The sequence below is a fragment of the Cyclopterus lumpus genome, chromosome 13 (assembly GCF_009769545.1).
Source record: "Cyclopterus lumpus isolate fCycLum1 chromosome 13, fCycLum1.pri, whole genome shotgun sequence".
Lineage (NCBI taxonomy): Eukaryota > Metazoa > Chordata > Actinopteri > Perciformes > Cyclopteridae > Cyclopterus > Cyclopterus lumpus.
Window position 1 is genome coordinate 12,693,232 of NC_046978.1, and position 18,981 is coordinate 12,712,212.

The 18,981-nt window shown below is 46.6% G+C and overlaps 1 protein-coding gene across 1 annotated transcript in view; it reads left to right on the forward strand.

The window, feature by feature from the left end:
- Window positions 1–14,362, forward strand: part of LOC117741526 (calcium-binding protein 8-like) — a 58,475-nt gene extending 44,113 nt beyond the window's left edge. The window contains exons 5-6 of the mRNA XM_034548613.1: window positions 1,079–1,235; window positions 14,235–14,362. Of these exons, the coding sequence (XP_034404504.1) occupies window positions 1,079–1,235; window positions 14,235–14,362 (285 nt within the window). The remainder of the gene's footprint in view (window positions 1–1,078; window positions 1,236–14,234) is intronic.
- The last annotated feature ends 4,619 nt before the right edge of the window (window positions 14,363–18,981 follow it).

Here is an 18,981-nt window from a genome sequence, read left to right on the forward strand (position 1 = left end):
TTAGTCTTTTCCAGGTTTTTTTTCCCTGTGATTTTTTGTTTGTCGTTTCCAGGTTTTTTCCCTGTGATTTTTTGTTAAGGAATAAATATACGGTTAGTTAACCCTCCACTCTGTGTCCGAGTCCTCCTCCACAGTTCCCGCCGCATGACACAGCCCAATGTCCTGTCACGTGCAGCTTTAGATAAGAGAGAGAGACTTGCTAATTCTGTTGTTTCACTTTAAACCATAATGTAATGCAAACGAGGGCACTCACTAGTCATCTGGTGTTTACAGCAAAGAGCCTTATGAAATTAGTTGTGTTTATTGAGTTGGTAAATATGAGAGGGTGTGTATGCCAACATTCAGAGTGATTCAGAGGAATTCAGTCCTTTTGACTGCTTCCTGGACTCTCCGATGATATAGAATTAATTCTCAGTCGGGTTTGTATTGCACTCTCTCTCAGCCTTTCGTCCCGATTGTATTGCTTCTTTCAAGCGCCTCGTGAAAAATAATATCACTTGTTGTTAATGCTGTCAAGTGTGAAGTCGAAGAGCTACTTTCAAGCATGTGATCAAAGGCCTGTGAGCGTGTGTGTGTGTGTGTGTGAAAAAACAAATCAATCCCTTTTTGGCTACAACTCCGGTGCAGTTAATTTACAACTCAAATTACAACTCTGGTGCATTTATTTTAATCAACGACACTGTGATTAAAGTGAACGCATCAGAGCGACGTCTGTGAGGGGCACTGGGATGTGCATTGGAAAAGAATTACGACGTGCGTGAAGATTTATGCATTTGAGCTTTTCGGTCTGTTCTTACGATGCACATTTGCAGCAAAAACTGAACGTAAGATCTTTGCGTGCCGCACAGATTACGGTGACCGTGAAATGGAAGTTTTTATTTGTGTGTTTTTATTAAAGCTGGCACAATATTCCCTAAAACTGAGGGAGAGTTGAGTCACATGATTACACGAGTTAGAACGTGTTTGGCTGATGTGCTACACCGCCTGCTGTATTGCAGAAGCACACAGTTTATTTATGTGAAAGTAAAACGGCCTCTCTCTTTCTTAAAAAATAAATGAATAAAATCTCCTCCTGCAGTTTGACATGCAGAGTATCACCCTGGAGGAGCTGAAACACATCCTGTTCTACGCCTTCCGCGACCACCTGACCATGAAGGACATTGAGAACATCATCATCAACGAGGAAGAGAGCCTCAATGAGAACTCCGTGAACTATCACACAGAGTTTGAGGGAGGTGAGCTACCTTTAGTGTGTGTGTGTATGTATGTGTGTGTGTGTATGTTATAGACATACATGGTGTGTGTGTTTGTGTGTGTGTTATATGTTTTCATTGTGTGTGTGTGTGTGTGTGTGTGTTATAGACATGCGTGGTGTGTGTGTGTGTTATATATACAGTGTGTGTGTGTGTGTGTGTGTGTGTTATAGACATGCGTGGTGTGTGTGTGTTATATATATACAGTGTGTGTGTGTGTGTGTGTGTGTTATAGACATACATGGTGTGTGTGTTTGTGTGTGTGTTATATATATACAGTGTGTGTGTGTGTGTTATAGACATGCGTGGTGTGTGTGTGTGTGTGTTATAGACATACATGGTGTGTGTGTTTGTGTGTGTGTTATATATATATACAGTGTGTGTGTGTGTGTGTTATAGACATGCATGGTGTGTGTGTGTGTGTTATAGATATACATGGTGTGTGTGTTATAGATATACAGGGTGCGTGTGTGTGTGTGTGTTATAGACATACATGGTGTGTGTGTGTGTGTGTGTTATAGACATACATGGTGTGTGTGTTTGTGTGTGTGTTATATATATATACAGTGTGTGTGTGTGTGTGTTATAGACATGCATGGTGTGTGTGTGTGTGTGTTATAGATATACATGGTGTGTGTGTTATAGATATACAGGGTGCGTGTGTGTGTGTGTGTTATAGACATGCATGGTGTGTGTGTGTGTGTTATAGATATACATGGTGTGTGTGTTATAGATATACAGGGTGCGTGTGTGTGTGTGTGTTATAGACATACATGGTGTGTGTGTGTGTGTGTGTGTTATAGACATACATGGTGTGTGTGTGTGTGTGTGTGTTATAGACATGCATGGTGTGTGTGTGTGTGTGTGTTATAGATATACAGGATGTGTGTGTGTGTGTGTGTGTGCTATAGACATACAGGGTGAGTGTGTGTGTGTGGGGGTTATAGACATACATGGTGTGTGTGTTTGTGTGTTATAGACATACATTGTGTGTGCGTGTGTGTGTATGTGTTATAGACATACAGGATGCATGTGTGTTTGTGTGTGTGTGTGTTATAGACATACAGGGTGCGTGTATATGTGTGTTATAGACATACAGTGTGTGTGTGTGTGTATGTGTGTGTGTGTTATAGACATACAGGGTGTGTGTGTGTGTGTGTGTGTTATAGACATACATGGTGTGTGTGTGTGTGTTATAGACATGCATGGTGTGTGTGTGTGTGTGTGTTATAGATATACAGGATGTGTGTGTGTGTGTGTGTGTGTGTGTGCTATAGACATACAGGGTGAGTGTGTGTGTGTGGGGGTTATAGACATACATGGTGTGTGTGTGTGTGTTTGTGTGTTATAGACATACATTGTGTGTGCGTGTGTGTGTATGTGTTATAGACATACAGGATGCATGTGTGTTTGTGTGTGTGTGTGTTATAGACATACAGGGTGCGTGTATATGTGTGTTATAGACATACAGTGTGTGTGTGTGTATGTGTGTGTGTGTTATAGACATACAGGGTGTGTGTGTGTGTGTGTGTTATAGACATACAGTGTGTGTTATATACATACATGTTGTCTGTGTGTGTGTGTTATAGACATACAGGGTGTGTGTGTGTGTGTGTTATAGACATACAATGTGTGTGCGTGTGTGTTTGTGTGTTATAGCTATACTGTGTGTGTGTGTGTTATAGACATGGTGCGTGTGTGTGTTTGTGTGTTATAGCTATACTGTGTGTGTGTGTGTGTGTGTTTGTGTGTTATAGACATACAGGGAGTGTGTGTGTGTGTGTGTGTGTGTGTGTGTGTGTTATAGACATACAGTGTGTGTTATATACATACATGATGTCTGTGTGTGTGTGTGTTATAGACATACAGGGTGTGTGTGTGTGTGTGTTATAGATATACAGGGTATGTGTGTGTGTGCGTGTTATAGACATACATTGTGTGTGCGTGTGTTATAGCTATACTGTGTGTGTGTGTGTGTGTTATAGACATACATGGTATGTGTGTGTGTTATAGCTATACTGTGTGTGTGTGTGTGTTTGTGTGTTATAGACATACATTGTGTGTGCGTGTGTGTGTGTGTGTGTTATAGACATACAGTGTGTGTGTTATATACATACATGGTGTGTGTATGTGTGTGTTATAGACATACAGGGTGTGTGTGCGTGTGTGTGTATGTCTATAGCACACACACACACACCCTGTACTGTGTGTGTGTGTTTGTGTGTTATAGCTATACTGTGTGTGTGTGTGTTCGTGTGTTATAGACATACATGGTGCGTGTGTGTGTGTTTGTGTGAGCTATACTGTGTGTGTGTGTGTGTGTTATAGACATACAGGGTGTGTTTGTGTGCGTGGGTGTTCTAGAAATACAGGATGTGTGTGTGTTTGTGTGTGCGTGTGTGTGTTTGTGTGTGTGTGTGTTTTAGACATACAGGGTATGTGTGTGCTTGTGTGTGTGCCTGCGTATGTGTGTGTTAGGAAGGAAGACAGCTTCCTCACCGAGCTCTCCGAAGTCACAGCACACCTGCTGATTTATTGATTCGGGGCGTTGGGGGTGACCGGTTCAGTGACGCAGATAAAATATGCATGACCTCGCTCTGCAAAAACTAGCCATCCAAGATGTATGTATCAGAGCAGCAAGGGGAAGTTACAGGACTTTTTTCCACTCTTGCTGTAAAAATGGGAAATGTAATCCTTTCTTTCAAACAAATTCTCATTCAATACAATTTGAGCAACATCGTTTTGCTTCCACACGCCTTGTTTGAATTCAGATTCAGTGAGTCGGCCGTCTTCGAGGTCTTGACCGAACGAGTTTCAGGAGAGCCTGAAAAGCACTTGAGTTTACAAAAAGCAATTCCAGTGGAATAGAACACCATAACTTACAGACCGTCTGGTGCCACAGCGGCCGGTACGCAGTCCAGTATTAACACCATGTGTGCACGGCACTGTGTTGAGAAGCATCCGTTCGGCCGTGGTAGAGCAGATGCCTCGTTGCTGTTGAGCAACAGCAAATAGATGCGTCAAAATTAACCTTGTTGCTTTATTTCATTAGCTCTCACTGCCCCCGCAACACGTCCCGCTGTTCACTCTCAGGTTTGTTTCTTTCCATCTTTTTCTCATTTTCGGAGCTGGATAATGTGACGAGTAGAAATGTCACACTGCCAACAAATGGGTTAGGGTTAGGGTCACCGACGTGATTGATCGGTTCATGTCACGGCGCTCTGAAAGGCGGCCCAATGAAATTGCACCACCGGCCATTTCGTCCAGAACTACTTTGTTGTGCAGTCATTGTGTTTGCAGAAATAGTAATGCTGTATGTTTGAAATTCCACAGCACTGAGATTTTTCTTTCTAGTCGCAGTTGTGTATATGTCTTCTGTTGGCTCAAATGATGCCACACAGCCCTCAATGTCCCCCTTTACCAAACACCACCTGCCCCTGAATCTGGCCTGTTGTAGGGGAGTGGGAGGGGGTTCACTTTGCGACACTGGTGTCAATGTCAATGGACACTTTATCAGCCTTTAAAAAGTGGTGTGGAGTGATCACAACATGATGTTCCTATTGGGTTTATGATGATGACGACGAAAAACCACCGCAGCATCACACGGAGCAATCGCATCCGTTAGCCTCGAGGTCTACGAGAACCACCTGCCACCCACTGGGACACCAAAATGTGCTCTGTCATGGAGAAATCCATACGTTTTGTCATCGTGAGATTCATCATTCTCCTTCGCTGCTTATTGCTTCAGCTTACTGCTGCCTGAGGCAGCATATGAGGCGCTTGATTTCCCTCTGGCTTCAACTCACTCTGGAATCAATACGGCGTGCGGCTGGAAAACAACAGAATACAGGAATCGGGATCCAGCTGCCGGTCCGTAGACGTTCACCGTTGCTGAGCAAATTGCCCCAAAAGCGCAGAGACGCACGCCGGATCGGCAGCTGTCCAGGGAGCGCCTGGCAGCCAGACACCAGTGTGGAAATCCACTCTGATCCATGAATGTCCCAGCTGCCATGCAGGTGCATAGATGTAGGGCCTTAGCAATATATTCCTATTGGGCATGTTGTCGATGTGCACCTGCATCATATTGAATATCTTTTTCATGTACATACATATAAAATTAGTTATCGAGCACTTGAGGTGGTGTATTTAACATTGGGAAGTGCCCATTGTTCTGTCCGCCCATTTGTCCGACACACAATTTCAAAAAAAGAAATTCATAATAGTGCTAATGTTATTTTCCGAAGGCCCATTGCTCCCAAAACACAAACTCTCACTGCAGCCAACAGGAGCACATGGCTAATTATTATGCAGAATGAGGTCATTGGTCCTCCCCATTTTTTCCTTGACTGGTGAAGTCATGACCCACCACTTCGCCTCCTTTTACTTTAATTACAACCAATAGGTTGGTTAGGTTGAGGAATGAGAGGGTAAGAATATCAAGTAAGCCAATCAGAGGCAGAGTATGGGGGGTTAAGCCTTGGCTTTGTTATGAAATGTAACATTGTGACCTTAAATGTCTGATATAATAATAATAATAATAATAATAATTAGCCATGTGCTGCAGTTTGTTGCATGTAGAATTTGTATTTCTTGAGAAATCGGTCTTCAGAACAGTGGTTTTCTTTACGGGATAACTTGCTGTCGTACATTTGAGGACATTTTCAGACTGCGTATTTAGAATGTCGCACCTTTTACCATTTTCAGTTTCAACTCTTGTAGAACTTAAAACCCTTCACTGGATGGTTTGAATCATTTCTGAAACCCCAGTTCCTAAACCTCAGCCCTAGAATTATTCACATAAAACTGATTTTGAAGCATGAGCATATGTGGAAAGCCATAAGTCAGCAGCTTGGAAACCAGCGTACTGCTTATTACTGACTTCATGACCACAGCGGTCCACTGGAGAAAATCCTTTGTGGATATTTGGCACGGGTGTAGTTACTTTGGGCGGCTGAGGAGGTGTTTTATGAGGCTGGCAGCAGGCTCAGGCGACTGGACTGAGAACTAATGTCTGGACCTTAACTCTGCTCCCATCTCCGCAGTCCAGCTAGCAGCTCAAGAACACATGCTCTTTACCAACTCACCCCGACTTATACGACTATGGATGGACTGAAGGTTTTAGCTAGCTGGAAATGACACAAACCTTATTGAGACGGTTTGATTTGAAGTCAGTTGCGTAATCTTATCCCAGATGGTGTAGCTTGGTTTAATGAAATATGATTGTAGCACTCAGTAACAGTCAGTGTTACTGGTGGATGTTTGTGTTGTGTCAGCAGCATGTGGCTGCAAAATTAGGGAAAGCAACTGGGGCCTCGGAGATCCCAGGTTCAATTCCCGGACCCGCAGTTTAGAGTAAAACTAACTCAGAGGTGCCGGTGGCCAATAGATGAGATTGTGGTTTCACTAGACAGCTTGTAGTTCTTAGCGAAACCACATTGGTTAAATTCAGGTTGAAATCATATTTCAACAATTGCCAATCAAGATAAAAGCGTTGGTCAGTGTTGAGTTACATAACTTTGCTTATTGGCGGATAACTGATAACTCCGTGTTAGATAATCCATTTGGCTAAAACATCCCGCTACGTCACATTTTTCATACGATGTGAGTCTGGAATAGTATTTTCTTTTTAAATGGACAACTATTGACAGAGCCTCTACGCCCAGGCCAAGAAAGATGTCGCAATCTCTGTCTCACTTTCAACACTGACTACCCCCCCCCCCCCCCCCCCCCCCCCCCCCCCGGCAACCCTTTCAGGCAGAGCTGCTGAGATGTCGGCCGCTGCCAGAGGTTGATTGAACCTGAAAATGATGTCAGAGCGGGAGCCGGACTGCTGTGGTGTGAATGTGTGTCAGCTGGAGTTTTCTTAAATTATGTCTTCAAGTGCAACACGCTTGCACTCCCATCATTACGTCTCTTAAGGGGGGCCGTCATGGAGACAAACAGATAGTTTTGAGGTGGATTTCGCTGAAGCGCGAAGGTTTCAGAAATATCAGAAACACACAGTTTGAACAAAAAACTAATCTTGAAACAGGTTTTAGTTTTAGCTGTGTGTAACTGACTAACCAAGTCTTTTTTTTCATAGAGGTAAAATGAAAGGGGTGCTCTAGCAATTTAATATTGCACTTTTTTAAAGAAGAAAACAAAAGATTTACATGGCAGAATCTGATTAGTCAGGTCTTGCATAATAGTTGTTTGATCATTGAAAATCATTAATTCCCCTCTGTTTAAGCTTTATCTAAGAATAGTAAAAACAACAATGTTGGCAGAGATGCATGAGACAATTGTTTAGGTGTGTGTGTGTGTGTGTGTGTGTGTGTGTGTGTGTGTGTGTGTCTGTTTGGTTGGCGCGCTGTCCGTAGTACAAAGAGACACAGTTTCTTATCCTTGGTGGTTTTTGTGATTGTAAGTAGAGCTTTCAGTCATAATTACATTTTCCGCGAGAGAGAGAGAGAGAACTGCAGGATCAAATGAGAGAGAGCGAGAGCGACCTCCTGAATTTCGGGAACCGTTGTGCGAGTGTTCTAAATTGATAAATAGGTAATCATTTTTTGATTCTGAAATAGCCATGCTGTCATTTATGAACTACCACATTCCCTGTCACTGCAACGATGGTCCAATAGTCGACTATTCGGGGGTCACCCCATGCTCCAAATGTGCTCGCTTCCAGATGCAACTGGTTATAATTAGCTCTTACCTGTGTGGCATCACAAGGGGACAGGTAGTGGAGGGACGCTACAGAGTGGCCACCAGTGCAAAAACTACATCTCCCAGCCTGCCTCACCGCTCACCCAGCTGCAGCTGCTTAAGGCACCTGATTGAGGCAGGGCTGGGAGACTTAAGGGAGAGCACCTGGGAAGGAGAGAGGAGAGCGGAAGGTGAACCCACGAGCACCTGGAAGAGGACAACAAGGGAGAGGACCTCGTAGCCTGGATTCACCAGGATTGAGTTTTTGTTTGGTTAATTAACCACTTTCTCCTCCGGGATGTTTTGTGTTACCTAACTGGACCTTTTTTTTGATACTTTGTTGTTTTTGGATGTTACCTTGCTGGTGGGATGGGAAATAAACCTGGACTTTTTGTTAAATACCCTTGGACGTGCCTGTGTTCATCTCTCTCTTTGCACCGCCCCAGGCTAGCCTGTCCTAGCGACAGCCCGTGACACTACAGGTGGTGGAGAATGCGGGCACTGGGGCCAAAGTGCGGATGATTGAGAGAGGAGATATTGACGACTTGTCCCAACTTTTTTTCAGAACTTCAAACCCCAGGCCACCAATCCAAAATGGAGCCACTGATGCAGATGCTGTTGGAGAGCCAGAGGGCGCAGCAGGAAATCAGCGGTGCCCTGTTGGCACAGCAAATCAGGGCTAATGAACTGAAGGAGCAGGAGCTCAGGCAGAGGCCAGAGTCGAAGCCCAGGGCTGCTGATTACATCCCTAAACTTGGCGTGACCGACGATGTGGAAGCTTACCTTCATGCCTTTGAGGCTGATATTGCCCACGACTACGACCAGTTAAAGGGGGAGATTTTGAGTCGCCAGGGGCTCACCAAATTTAGCATGGCCCAACGGTTTAATAACTGGACTTTCCTAAGCGGAGAGACGCCCCGGTCCCAAATGCACGAGTTGATACGAGTGGCGAAAAGGTGGTTGGAACCGGACAAACACAGCCCGGCGGACATGATAGAAACCCTGGTTATGGACAAGTATCTACGGGGTCTACCGTACGAGGCAAAAAAAATAATTGGCCACCAAAAGTTAACAACGGCCACAGGGTTGGTAGAAGCCGTAGAACAGTTCCAGGCGGCCTCGGACATGCTCCAATCACCCTGTGAAGCGCCGGTGGCTTCTGTCCCGGCCCGGCCAAGTGTGCGTCGCCAAAGAGGTCCGGCCCTGGCCAACCCTCACTCGGACCCACCCAGCAGAGGCGGTAGTTCACCTGGACAGCCACGAGCGTTCCGGAACCCAGAGCCCCGCCAGTGCTATCGCTGTGGCAAATTCGGCCACATCTCCTGGCAGTGTGAAAGGCTAGACGAGCCCATGCCCACAGCGGAATCCGCCAGCGGCCCCCATGTCCACTTTGCTGCCCTCCTGGGCGAAAGTAGGGACCGGCGACCAACGTGCCCCGTAAAGGTGAATCGACGGGACCTAGAAGCCTTGCTCGATTCAGGAAGTGCTCGGACCCTAGTCCAGGAGGCAGTTTTGGAGGCAACGTCCCCGGCTCAAGGCGATCCCGTCCCGGTGGTTTGTGTCCACGGAGATACCCGAGAGTATCCGACCACCGTAGTGAAACTGACCACAACTAAGGGCACGTTTAATGTCGAGGTGGGAGTAATCCGGGACCTCCCGGTCCCAGTCCTGATCGGGCGTGACTTCCCAGCTTTCCGGATGCTGTGGAGGGAAGCCCTAAAGAAGCTTAGTCGAGAGCCCCGCAAACGTAAGTCGAACCATCCACAATTGAGTAAAACCTGGGTTAACGTTGCCAAACCATGCTTGTCCCCTCTAGTGTCAGTCCAAGCCTTGGCAGAAGCTTCTAGTGGAGCTGAGTCTGATGACGCTGAGCCCCAACCTGGGTCAAGTGAGGAGGACACTGATGGCCCTCGAGAAACACTGCCCCTTAAAGGTCAGTATGGAACCGCACAGTTGCAGGACCTGACTCTGGGTAATGCCTTAAGAAACGTCCAGGTCCTAGAGGGAACGTTGGTGGGAACCCGGTTGACCCCTTCCTACCCTCATTTTTCAGTGAAAAATGGCCTCTTGTATCAGGTAACAAGAAGTAAGGACCAAATCGTTGAGCAACTACTTGTGCCCCGGCCTCACCGCTCCACAGTTCTGCAGTTGGCCCACACTCACTTGCTGGGAGCGCACTTGGGCGTAGAGAAGACTAAAGAGAGGGTGTTACAGAGGTTTTTTTGGCCCGGAGTCCACAAGGAGATAGAGAACTACTGCCGCAGCTGCCCAGATTGTCAGGTCACCGCTCCGAAACCGACGTACCGGAACCCCCTTATCCCTTTGCCTATTATAGAAACCCCCTTTGAACGAGTAGGCATGGATATTGTGGGTCCCCTGCCCAAAAGTGTCCGAGGGCACCAGTACATCTTGGTCATAGTGGACTACGCCACCCGTTATCCGGAAGCCGTCCCTTTAAGAAAGGCCAATGCTAAACAAATAGCAAAAGAACTGTTCCTCTTCAGCAGCCGCGTGGGGATTCCAAAGGAGATTCTTACCGACCAGGGGACCCCCTTTATGTCGAGGGTCACCAAGGAGTTGTGTGCGCTGTTACACGTGAAACAGGTGAGAACCTCGGTCTACCACCCCCAGACAGATGGGCTAGTGGAGAGGTTCAACAAGACCCTGAAAGCCATGCTGAGGAAGGCCATCGACAAAGACGGAAGAAACTGGGACCAGCTATTACTCTACCTTCTGTTTGCGGTAAGAGAGGTGCCTCAGGCTTCCACTGGCTTCTCACCCTTTGAACCTGTTGTATTCTCACAAACCCAGGGGCCTTCTGGACATCGCCAAGGAGACGTGGGAGGAGCAACCCTGTCCCCATCGTACCATGATTGAACACGTGGGGGCGATGCGGGACCGGATGGCAGCTGTGTTCCCCATTGTGAAGGAACACATGGAGAAGGCTCAGAGGGATCAAAGGGCCGCCTATAACCGAGCAGCACAACCCAGGGAATTCAACCCTGGAGACAGAGTCCTAGTTCTTGTCCCCACTGTGGAATGTAAGTTCTTGGCTACTTGGCAGGGGCCCTTTGAAGTAATTGAAAAGGTTGGGGAAGTCAATTACAAAGTACGACAAACAGGGAAGAGGAAAGGTGAGCAAATCTACCATATTAACCTCCTAAAGAAATGGCATGAGCGAGAGGTGTTGTTCAATGGCCTTTCCCCCAGAGAGTCGAGAGAACCCGCCCGGGACGAGGTGCAGTTAGGCCCGGACCTCTCTCCGCACCAGCGGCAGCAGGCAAAGGAGCTGGTAGAAGGAAATCAGGAGGTATTTTCATCCCTCCCAGGCTACACCCACCTGGTGGAACATGAGGTACGCACCCAGCCGGGAAAAACGGTGAACCAAAAGCCATATCGGGTGCCGGAGGCCCGCAAGAAGCTGATTAACGAGGAGGTAAGGAAGATGCTGGCGTTGAACGTGATTGAGGAATCCAAGAGTGCCTGGTCAAGCCCCATCGTCCTGGCTGACAAACCGGACGGAACAGCCCGGTTCTGTAATGATTTCAGAAAAGTAAATGACATTTCTGAATTTGATGCATATCCCATGCCTCGTGTCGATGAGCTAATTGAAAGCCTGGGCCAGGCACGTTTCCTAACCACCCTGGATCTCACCAAAGGTTATTGGCAGGTTCCATTGTCTCCAGGGTCGAAGGAGAAGACAGCCTTTGCCACCCCGGGAGGCCTCTGGCAGTACCGGATGATGCCTTTTGGCCTGTTTGGAGCCCCCGCCACCTTCCAGCGCCTGATGGACCAAGTACTGAAACCCCATCGAGAATATGCAGCGGCCTATCTGGATGATGTGGTAATTCAGAGCCCAGACTGGGAGAGCCACCTACCACGGGTTCAGAAGGTCCTCGACTCCCTCCGACAGGCAGGCTTGACCGCCAACCCCAAAAAGTGTAGGCTGGCGTTTGGGGAGACCAACTACTTGGGGTACACCATCGGGCGGGGCCTTGTGAAACCCCAGGATGCGAAACTCGCTGCCATCCAAGACTGGCCAAAGCCGTTGACCAAAAAACAGATGAGATCCTTCTTGGGCCTGGCCAATTATTACAGATGTTTTATCCCGGATTTCTCTGTGATAGCGGCCCCTCTCACCGAACTGACGACCAAGAAACATTCCCGTATGGTGACATGGTGCCCGGCCGCAGAAGAGGCCTTTAACGACCTGAAGAGGGCCTTGTGTTCGAAACCAGTCCTGATGGCCCCCGACTTTAGCAAGGAGTTCGTGGTCCAGGCAGATGCTTCTGAGATGGGCCTGGGTGCTGTCTTAGCCCAGATGAAGGAAGGTGAGGAACACCCCGTTCTGTATTTGAGCCGGAAGTTTCTGCCAAGGGAGAAGAACTATGCCACAGTGGAGAAAGAGTGCCTAGCGTTGAAATGGGCCCTGGAAACCCTCAAATATTACCTGCTTGGAAGGAGGTTCACTCTGGTAACAGATCATTCACCTTTGCAATGGATGGCAAAAAATAAGGAAACAAACAGCAGGGTAACTAGGTGGTTTTTAAGCCTCCAGCCGTTTAACTTCTCTGTCATTCACAGGCCAGGGCGACGCCATGGCAACGCAGATGCCCTGTCCCGCCGTGATGCCTTCTGGTGCTCATTCACCCTGCCGAGGACGTCAGGCCCGGGGAGAGGGATATGTGGCATCACAAGGGGACAGGTAGTGGAGGGACGCTACAGAGTGGCCACCAGTGCAAAAACTACATCTCCCAGCCTGCCTCACCGCTCACCCAGCTGCAGCTGCTTAAGGCACCTGATTGAGGCAGGGCTGGGAGACTTAAGGGAGAGCACCTGGGAAGGAGAGAGGAGAGCGGAAGGTGAACCCACGAGCACCTGGAAGAGGACAACAAGGGAGAGGACCTCGTAGCCTGGATTCACCAGGATTGAGTTTTTGTTTGGTTAATTAACCACTTTCTCCTCCGGGATGTTTTGTGTTACCTAACTGGACCTTTTTTTTGATACTTTGTTGTTTTTGGATGTTACCTTGCTGGTGGGATGGGAAATAAACCTGGACTTTTTGTTAAATACCCTTGGACGTGCCTGTGTTCATCTCTCTCTTTGCACCGCCCCAGGCTAGCCTGTCCTAGCGACAGCCCGTGACACTACACCTGCCTTATTGTTGTTATGGGCGACTGTGGGTCAGTGGTTAGCAGGTCCATCTTTCAATCAGGGGGTTTGTGGTTCAATCCCCGCCCTAGTCGATGTGTCCTTGAGCAAGACACTTAACCCTGAGTTATTCCCTGTAGCTGTTCTACAGTGTATGAATGTAACATGATTGTAAGTCGCTTTGGATAAAGCGTCAGCTAAATGACATGTATGTAATGTAATGTAATGTTGCTGCTGTTGCTTCTGATGCAAGTTTAAAAACTGCACAGGAATAAGCCACTGTTGTAGTTTTGTTGTGTTTTTCTTGCCTAGCAAATGGTCTACAACTGCATTCTTTTTATTATACATCCCTCGGTTGCATAATACATACATTATTGTTGAATCTTTAAATGCCCGTCTCCAGTTTGTAACTCAGGGTTTCTTAGATCTTTGAGTCTTGGGTCCGAGCAGAGATTTCATTATTGTTTCTGACTTTCGAAAGCTCCCACTAGAGAAGCAGGAGACGTGATGCACCGGCCGAGTAGGACTGGAATTACTCGCCGCTATCATGTGTAATATATTCCATAGTTTTAAACCTTCTCATTCTTCAGTACACTGTCAAGCGTCCAGACCAGCCGGGCGTTGTGCTGTAAAACCAGTCTGGTCCTGTGAACTGTGACGCTCGCCTCGGTGTCCCTCTCCTCGGATCACTTCCCGGTCACCTGCTGCTCATTCAGATGGTATCGAGAGCAGAGCTGTTAATTCTGCCCTGTGTGTGTGTGTGTGTGTGTGTGTGTGTGTGTGTGTGTGTGTGTGTGTGTGAGAGAGTTTATTTCCTCAGGTCGCAGCCACAGTGGAACATGTCTACTTCGCCTTGAACCGGAGTTCATAAATGACATGTTTGCGGTGCAGCTTGTTGTCTTGTCAGGTTTAAAGATTTGGAGATGGAGTAGAATTTAATCATATCTTATTCATGACCCTCTAACTTTTTCACTGCTGAATTATACTTTCTCTGCCATTAATACATATTTTATGAAGGAGTAAACTGAGTGAATAAGCCACACCAAATGTGCACCCTCTGACATCCCTTTGCATGTGTAATGATCTGTACCCAGAGAAAGTGCCTTTTCAAACGTTCGTTTGTCTTTCCCCTCGTTTCCCTTCCAGTTCACCCTTCAAAGAAGAACCGTCAGACGTGCGTGAGAAAAAGTCTCATCTGCGCCTTTGCCATGGCGTTCATCATCAGCGTCATGCTCATCGCAGCCAATCAGATGCTGAGAAACGGCATGGAGTAGCTCCCACTGTGATCAGGGGCGGGGAGAGAGAGACGAGCCATCCTGCATGTGCGGTGAGATTAATCGGAAAAGAACTACAAGGAATTACGCAAAGATCCTCGACCAAATCCACTTTTAAGACTATTCTCAGTGGCATGAGTGGCACCTCACAGGACTCCTCCCCCTTTACCCCGACAGGGACACCCAAGGGCTGACATTACACATAATAACTCTGTCATGTCTGTTTCCCTGAAAGAAGAAATTACACGGAAAAAAATTTGATTGAGTGCAGGAGTTCAGAGCTGCTCGCTTTCCCAGCAGGCGAAATGTGACTGCGGCTCTGTCACCCACCAGGATTCTAATAAGCCACCAGGGCTGCAGGGGCTCTGAAAGGGAATGAGAGAGGGGGAACAATTACTCCATTATTATAGCGCCTGGAAGCACGATGACAGACCTCGTGAACGCCGTCAGGCCGCTCCTGCAGCGCCCGCCGGCTCTTTGACTTTCTATTTTTCCACGTCTGTGGGGCTGGTATATGAGGTGCTGGCATCGGGTTCATCAGCTCTACACACTCACACAGGAGCTTCTGTGGGTAACACACCGTCGGGTGAACGCTGTTCAGGTGCAAAGAAAATGTGTGTGTGTGTTTCCTATTAAAGGACACAAAAAGATAAATAATTCACCCTTTCACTATTCACACGATCATACTGTATATATCATCCATCTGTGATTTTCAGAGCACTCGAGTTCTATTGCAAGGTGCTTGAATTCCTCTCATCTTGTCTGCTTCTGCCTCAGTCGGTGATTGCCTTGCAGTCGATGTAGCGAGAAGTTCTCCAGCTCATCTGACCTTTGACCTTTGGTGCAGTTTGTCTACCCAGCCGCTCCATAGTCTGTTGGCTCCATTGCTAAATGATGCGTTTACACTGTAATCCATTGACACTATGTTTCGTATTAGTTGTAAAATGTAGGTTACGCCACATCATCTAAATCAACAGAGCAGTTATTGAATGTCGAAGTGTTTTGGTGTGGACTGTTTTTTTTCATCTTTAATGAATTGTAAATTAGTGGTGTGAAAAGTTTAATCCACTTCAGTTTTCTTGCGCTTGCTTTTTTTGGGTTTTAATTTTACATCCGCAAAAGTTTTTTTCAAGCAAAAATGCCCCAAAATGTCAGTATGTCAGGGTTAACACTCACCATGTTGACTTTATTTTATATTTGAAACAGTTCCTGTTGTGAATGTTGAACCCTGACAACTTTTGTGAAAACTTTCTCACAGGCTCTGAAATCCTGCACTGACTCCCATCTCTCAACATGTCCTTCTGTCCTGCTCCCTCTGTCCTCCTCCCTCTCTCCTGCTCCCTCTGCCCTGCCCCCGTCCTGCTCCCTCCGTCCTGCTCCCTCCCTCCTGCTCCCGTCCTGCTCCCTCTCTCCAGCTCCCGTCCTGCTCCCTCTGTCCTGCTCCATCTCTCCTGCTCCCGTCCTGCTCCCTCCCTCCTGCTCCCGTCCTGCTCCCTCTCTCCTGCTCCCGTCCTGCTCCCTCCCTCCTGCTCCCGTCCTGCTCCCTCTCTCCTGCTCCCGTCCTGCTCCCTCCCTCCTGCTCCCGTCCTGCTCCCTCTCTCCAGCTCCCGTCCTGCTCCCTCCCTCCTGCTCCTGTCCTGCTCCCTCTCTCCTGCTCCCGTCCTGCTCCCGTCCTGCTCCATCTCTCCTGCTCCCGTCCTGCTCCTTCTCTCCTGCTCCCGTCCTGCTCCCTCTCTCCTGCTCCCGTCCTGCTCCCTCTCTCCTGCTCCCGTCCTGCTCCCGTCCTGCTCCATCTCTCCTGCTCCCGTCCTGCTCCCTCTCTCCTGCTCCCGTCCTGCTCCCTCTCTCCTGCTCCCATCCTGCTCCCTCCCTCCTGCTCCCGTCCTGCTCCATCTCTCCTGCTCCCTCTCTCCTGCTCCCTCTCAGCACTCTTCCCAAAGCCATTGAGCCACCCAGAGGTGACCCAGACAATACAATGCGATATAGTTGATCCTGGATTATTTGGGATTATTTCTGTTGCACTGGAGCGTCATCCATTCCCAGTAAAATGAGAAGGAGGGCTGTAGGTTTGTGCGAGAGTGCCACCTAGAGGTGAAGGGAGAGTGATGTGTTTCTCTCAGCACTATGGGATATGTGACATTGCATTCACAAGTTCTGCCAATTGTTCATCTTAAATGTTAAAATATGAGGATTTATGAACGTCGACTTTGATCTACCAACACTGCACTTGTTTTTGAACACAGTGTATTTGTTGCCTAGATCACACTGATTCTGTATTATTGTTTTTTTAATCTATGGAGGTTACACAGCTTTTATTTGTGTATGTCAATCGTCTTTTGTCTATTTGTTCTTTGTCTTTAAAATGTAATTTTCAATTGTGATGGGTTTTTTTTGGGGGGGGGGGGGGTGAGTAGCAGTAACTGTAGTTCCAGTTTTGCTGAAATCAAGCCCCTCCCCCTGCAGCAAGGTTGCATGTTTAAAGAGTTTAATTTGGGATGTGTCTCTTGGATCCCACGTGTTTCTGTTTTTCAACTATGTGCATAACTAATAACATAGCATATGTATTCGACAAGCACACACACATACTTTGCATGTACAATATTTAAGCATGTAGACTAGAGAAAGACTATTAGTTGTACTATTTATTAGAGGCATACTAATTATGAAAGTGTAAATACGGAAGTCTGTACAAAAGTCATATGATTAAGCATTGATGCAATAAAACTTGTGTTTTTTTTTAAATTGGGCTTTATGTTACATTTTACACTTGTGTTTATCGTCAGCTCATCAGTCACAGAGATCAGACCATCACGCATTTTGGATAACTTTAAAGCCGTCCAATAGCATGCATGAAAACATTCCTTCAAAGGTTTAATACTAAATTAAAGGACCTTTCAAATTGCTCAACGTCACTGCATAACTGACTCCTTAAAGGACCCCCATCGTCACGTAAACGACCGGGAGACACAGTTACTCATTCCATGTAGATGTCAGCTTTTATTCTCACAATTTGAGGGCCTGTGTTTTTTAAAATGAAACGATTGGTCCCTTGGTTGTTTTCCTGGATTGACTTTTCACCTCAATGTATGAAGGGATGAGGCCGTCATTGACACAAATGGTGACCGTGTCAGAAATGTACAAACTGCCGTACGTTGACAATCGAGGACGTTGTTAAAGATGTCGTTTGACTGCTCTGCATTATAATTCATACCACTAGTTGTAGATTATCCATTGTGACCACACTGACACCACTGGAGGGCAGCACTTGGCAATGAGCCGGTGAAGCTGGGTCACATATGTGTGAATTCATCAACGCCTCCACATACAGAATATTTCCATTTTGTAACCCAGAGTTTTCTCCTGTTAAAATAACTAGACTTATTTTCCAAAATCTCACCATATTCAAAATGTGTATCCTAATATGTCTGCTGGCAGCCGCATAGAAAACTGTCACATTTATCTTCCAGCTGAAGTTGTGCCGTTACGATAGAGTTTCTGTTCAATATTGGTGATAATCATAATAATAATATTGTGTATGTTGCCATTTCGACACAGATAATTGCAACGCTTCATCCAGAGTGACTTACGAGCAGAGAGCAAGGCAGAGGGGGCCAAAAAACAAGCAAAACATGATGTCATTGATGTGACTCTGTCCATATGATAGAAGCAGATTCTATTATCTGCTCACGGGGAGATACATACACTTATAGGACAAGCCTGTAAATATGGAAACTATAACCCATTGTGATTTTTAAACCATCTCTCTCAGAAATGACATGTAATGTGACCAAATTAAGGTTTCACCTCCAAAAAAAGGCTGCAAACATTCAACTGTTTGCAGGATTTCTGTCAACATGTAGTAATCCCATTTGGAGCCGGGAGGAGACGAGCAGGCCCGTCGTTGAAAGAGCCCGATGAGCATCCAGTTTTGTGTTAGCATGCAGGCTCTGTCCTCCAGAGCCACACCACCCTCCTCCTGTTTCAGTGGCCTCTTCGGCTTTTAGCTCCAGAGCAGCTGAGTGAGAGCTGAACAGCAGGGCATCCTGGGGGTCTGGTACAAGGACAGAGGTGAAGCCAATACGCCCGATTGGCTGCCTCGGATGATGTAAAATGTTGGTTTTGACTGAAACCACGCAAATGAATGGAGCAGTTAACATAGAAAACTGGCTCAGCATGCTTGCTTTTCTTAGTATATTCTTCGACACACTGTAGTATTACATTTGTATGAATTATTTCGACATGCATATATATATATGGCTTTTAAATTACTTCTTTAGATGTAACTAGGGATTTTGTCATGACCCTTTTTTACATACTATATTATGTCTTTATATTGTATTTATTCAATTACTATTGTCACGAATTCCCCGTCTTATTACCGGTAGTTGTTTTCGTTCTGTTTTCTGGTTTAATTAACTCATGTCATTTCAGATCCTGCTTCACACCTGATCATCCTTCATTCCCTTCACCTGGTCCTCATGCCCATCTCACCTGCCTGTTCTGACCCTTTTTAAAGTTTGGGTTTTAATTACTTTTTTTTCATACTATACTATGACTTATGACATGCGACATGTGGTTCGATGGCTTTTTTCCACATATTATACTAAAGCTCTTTTTAG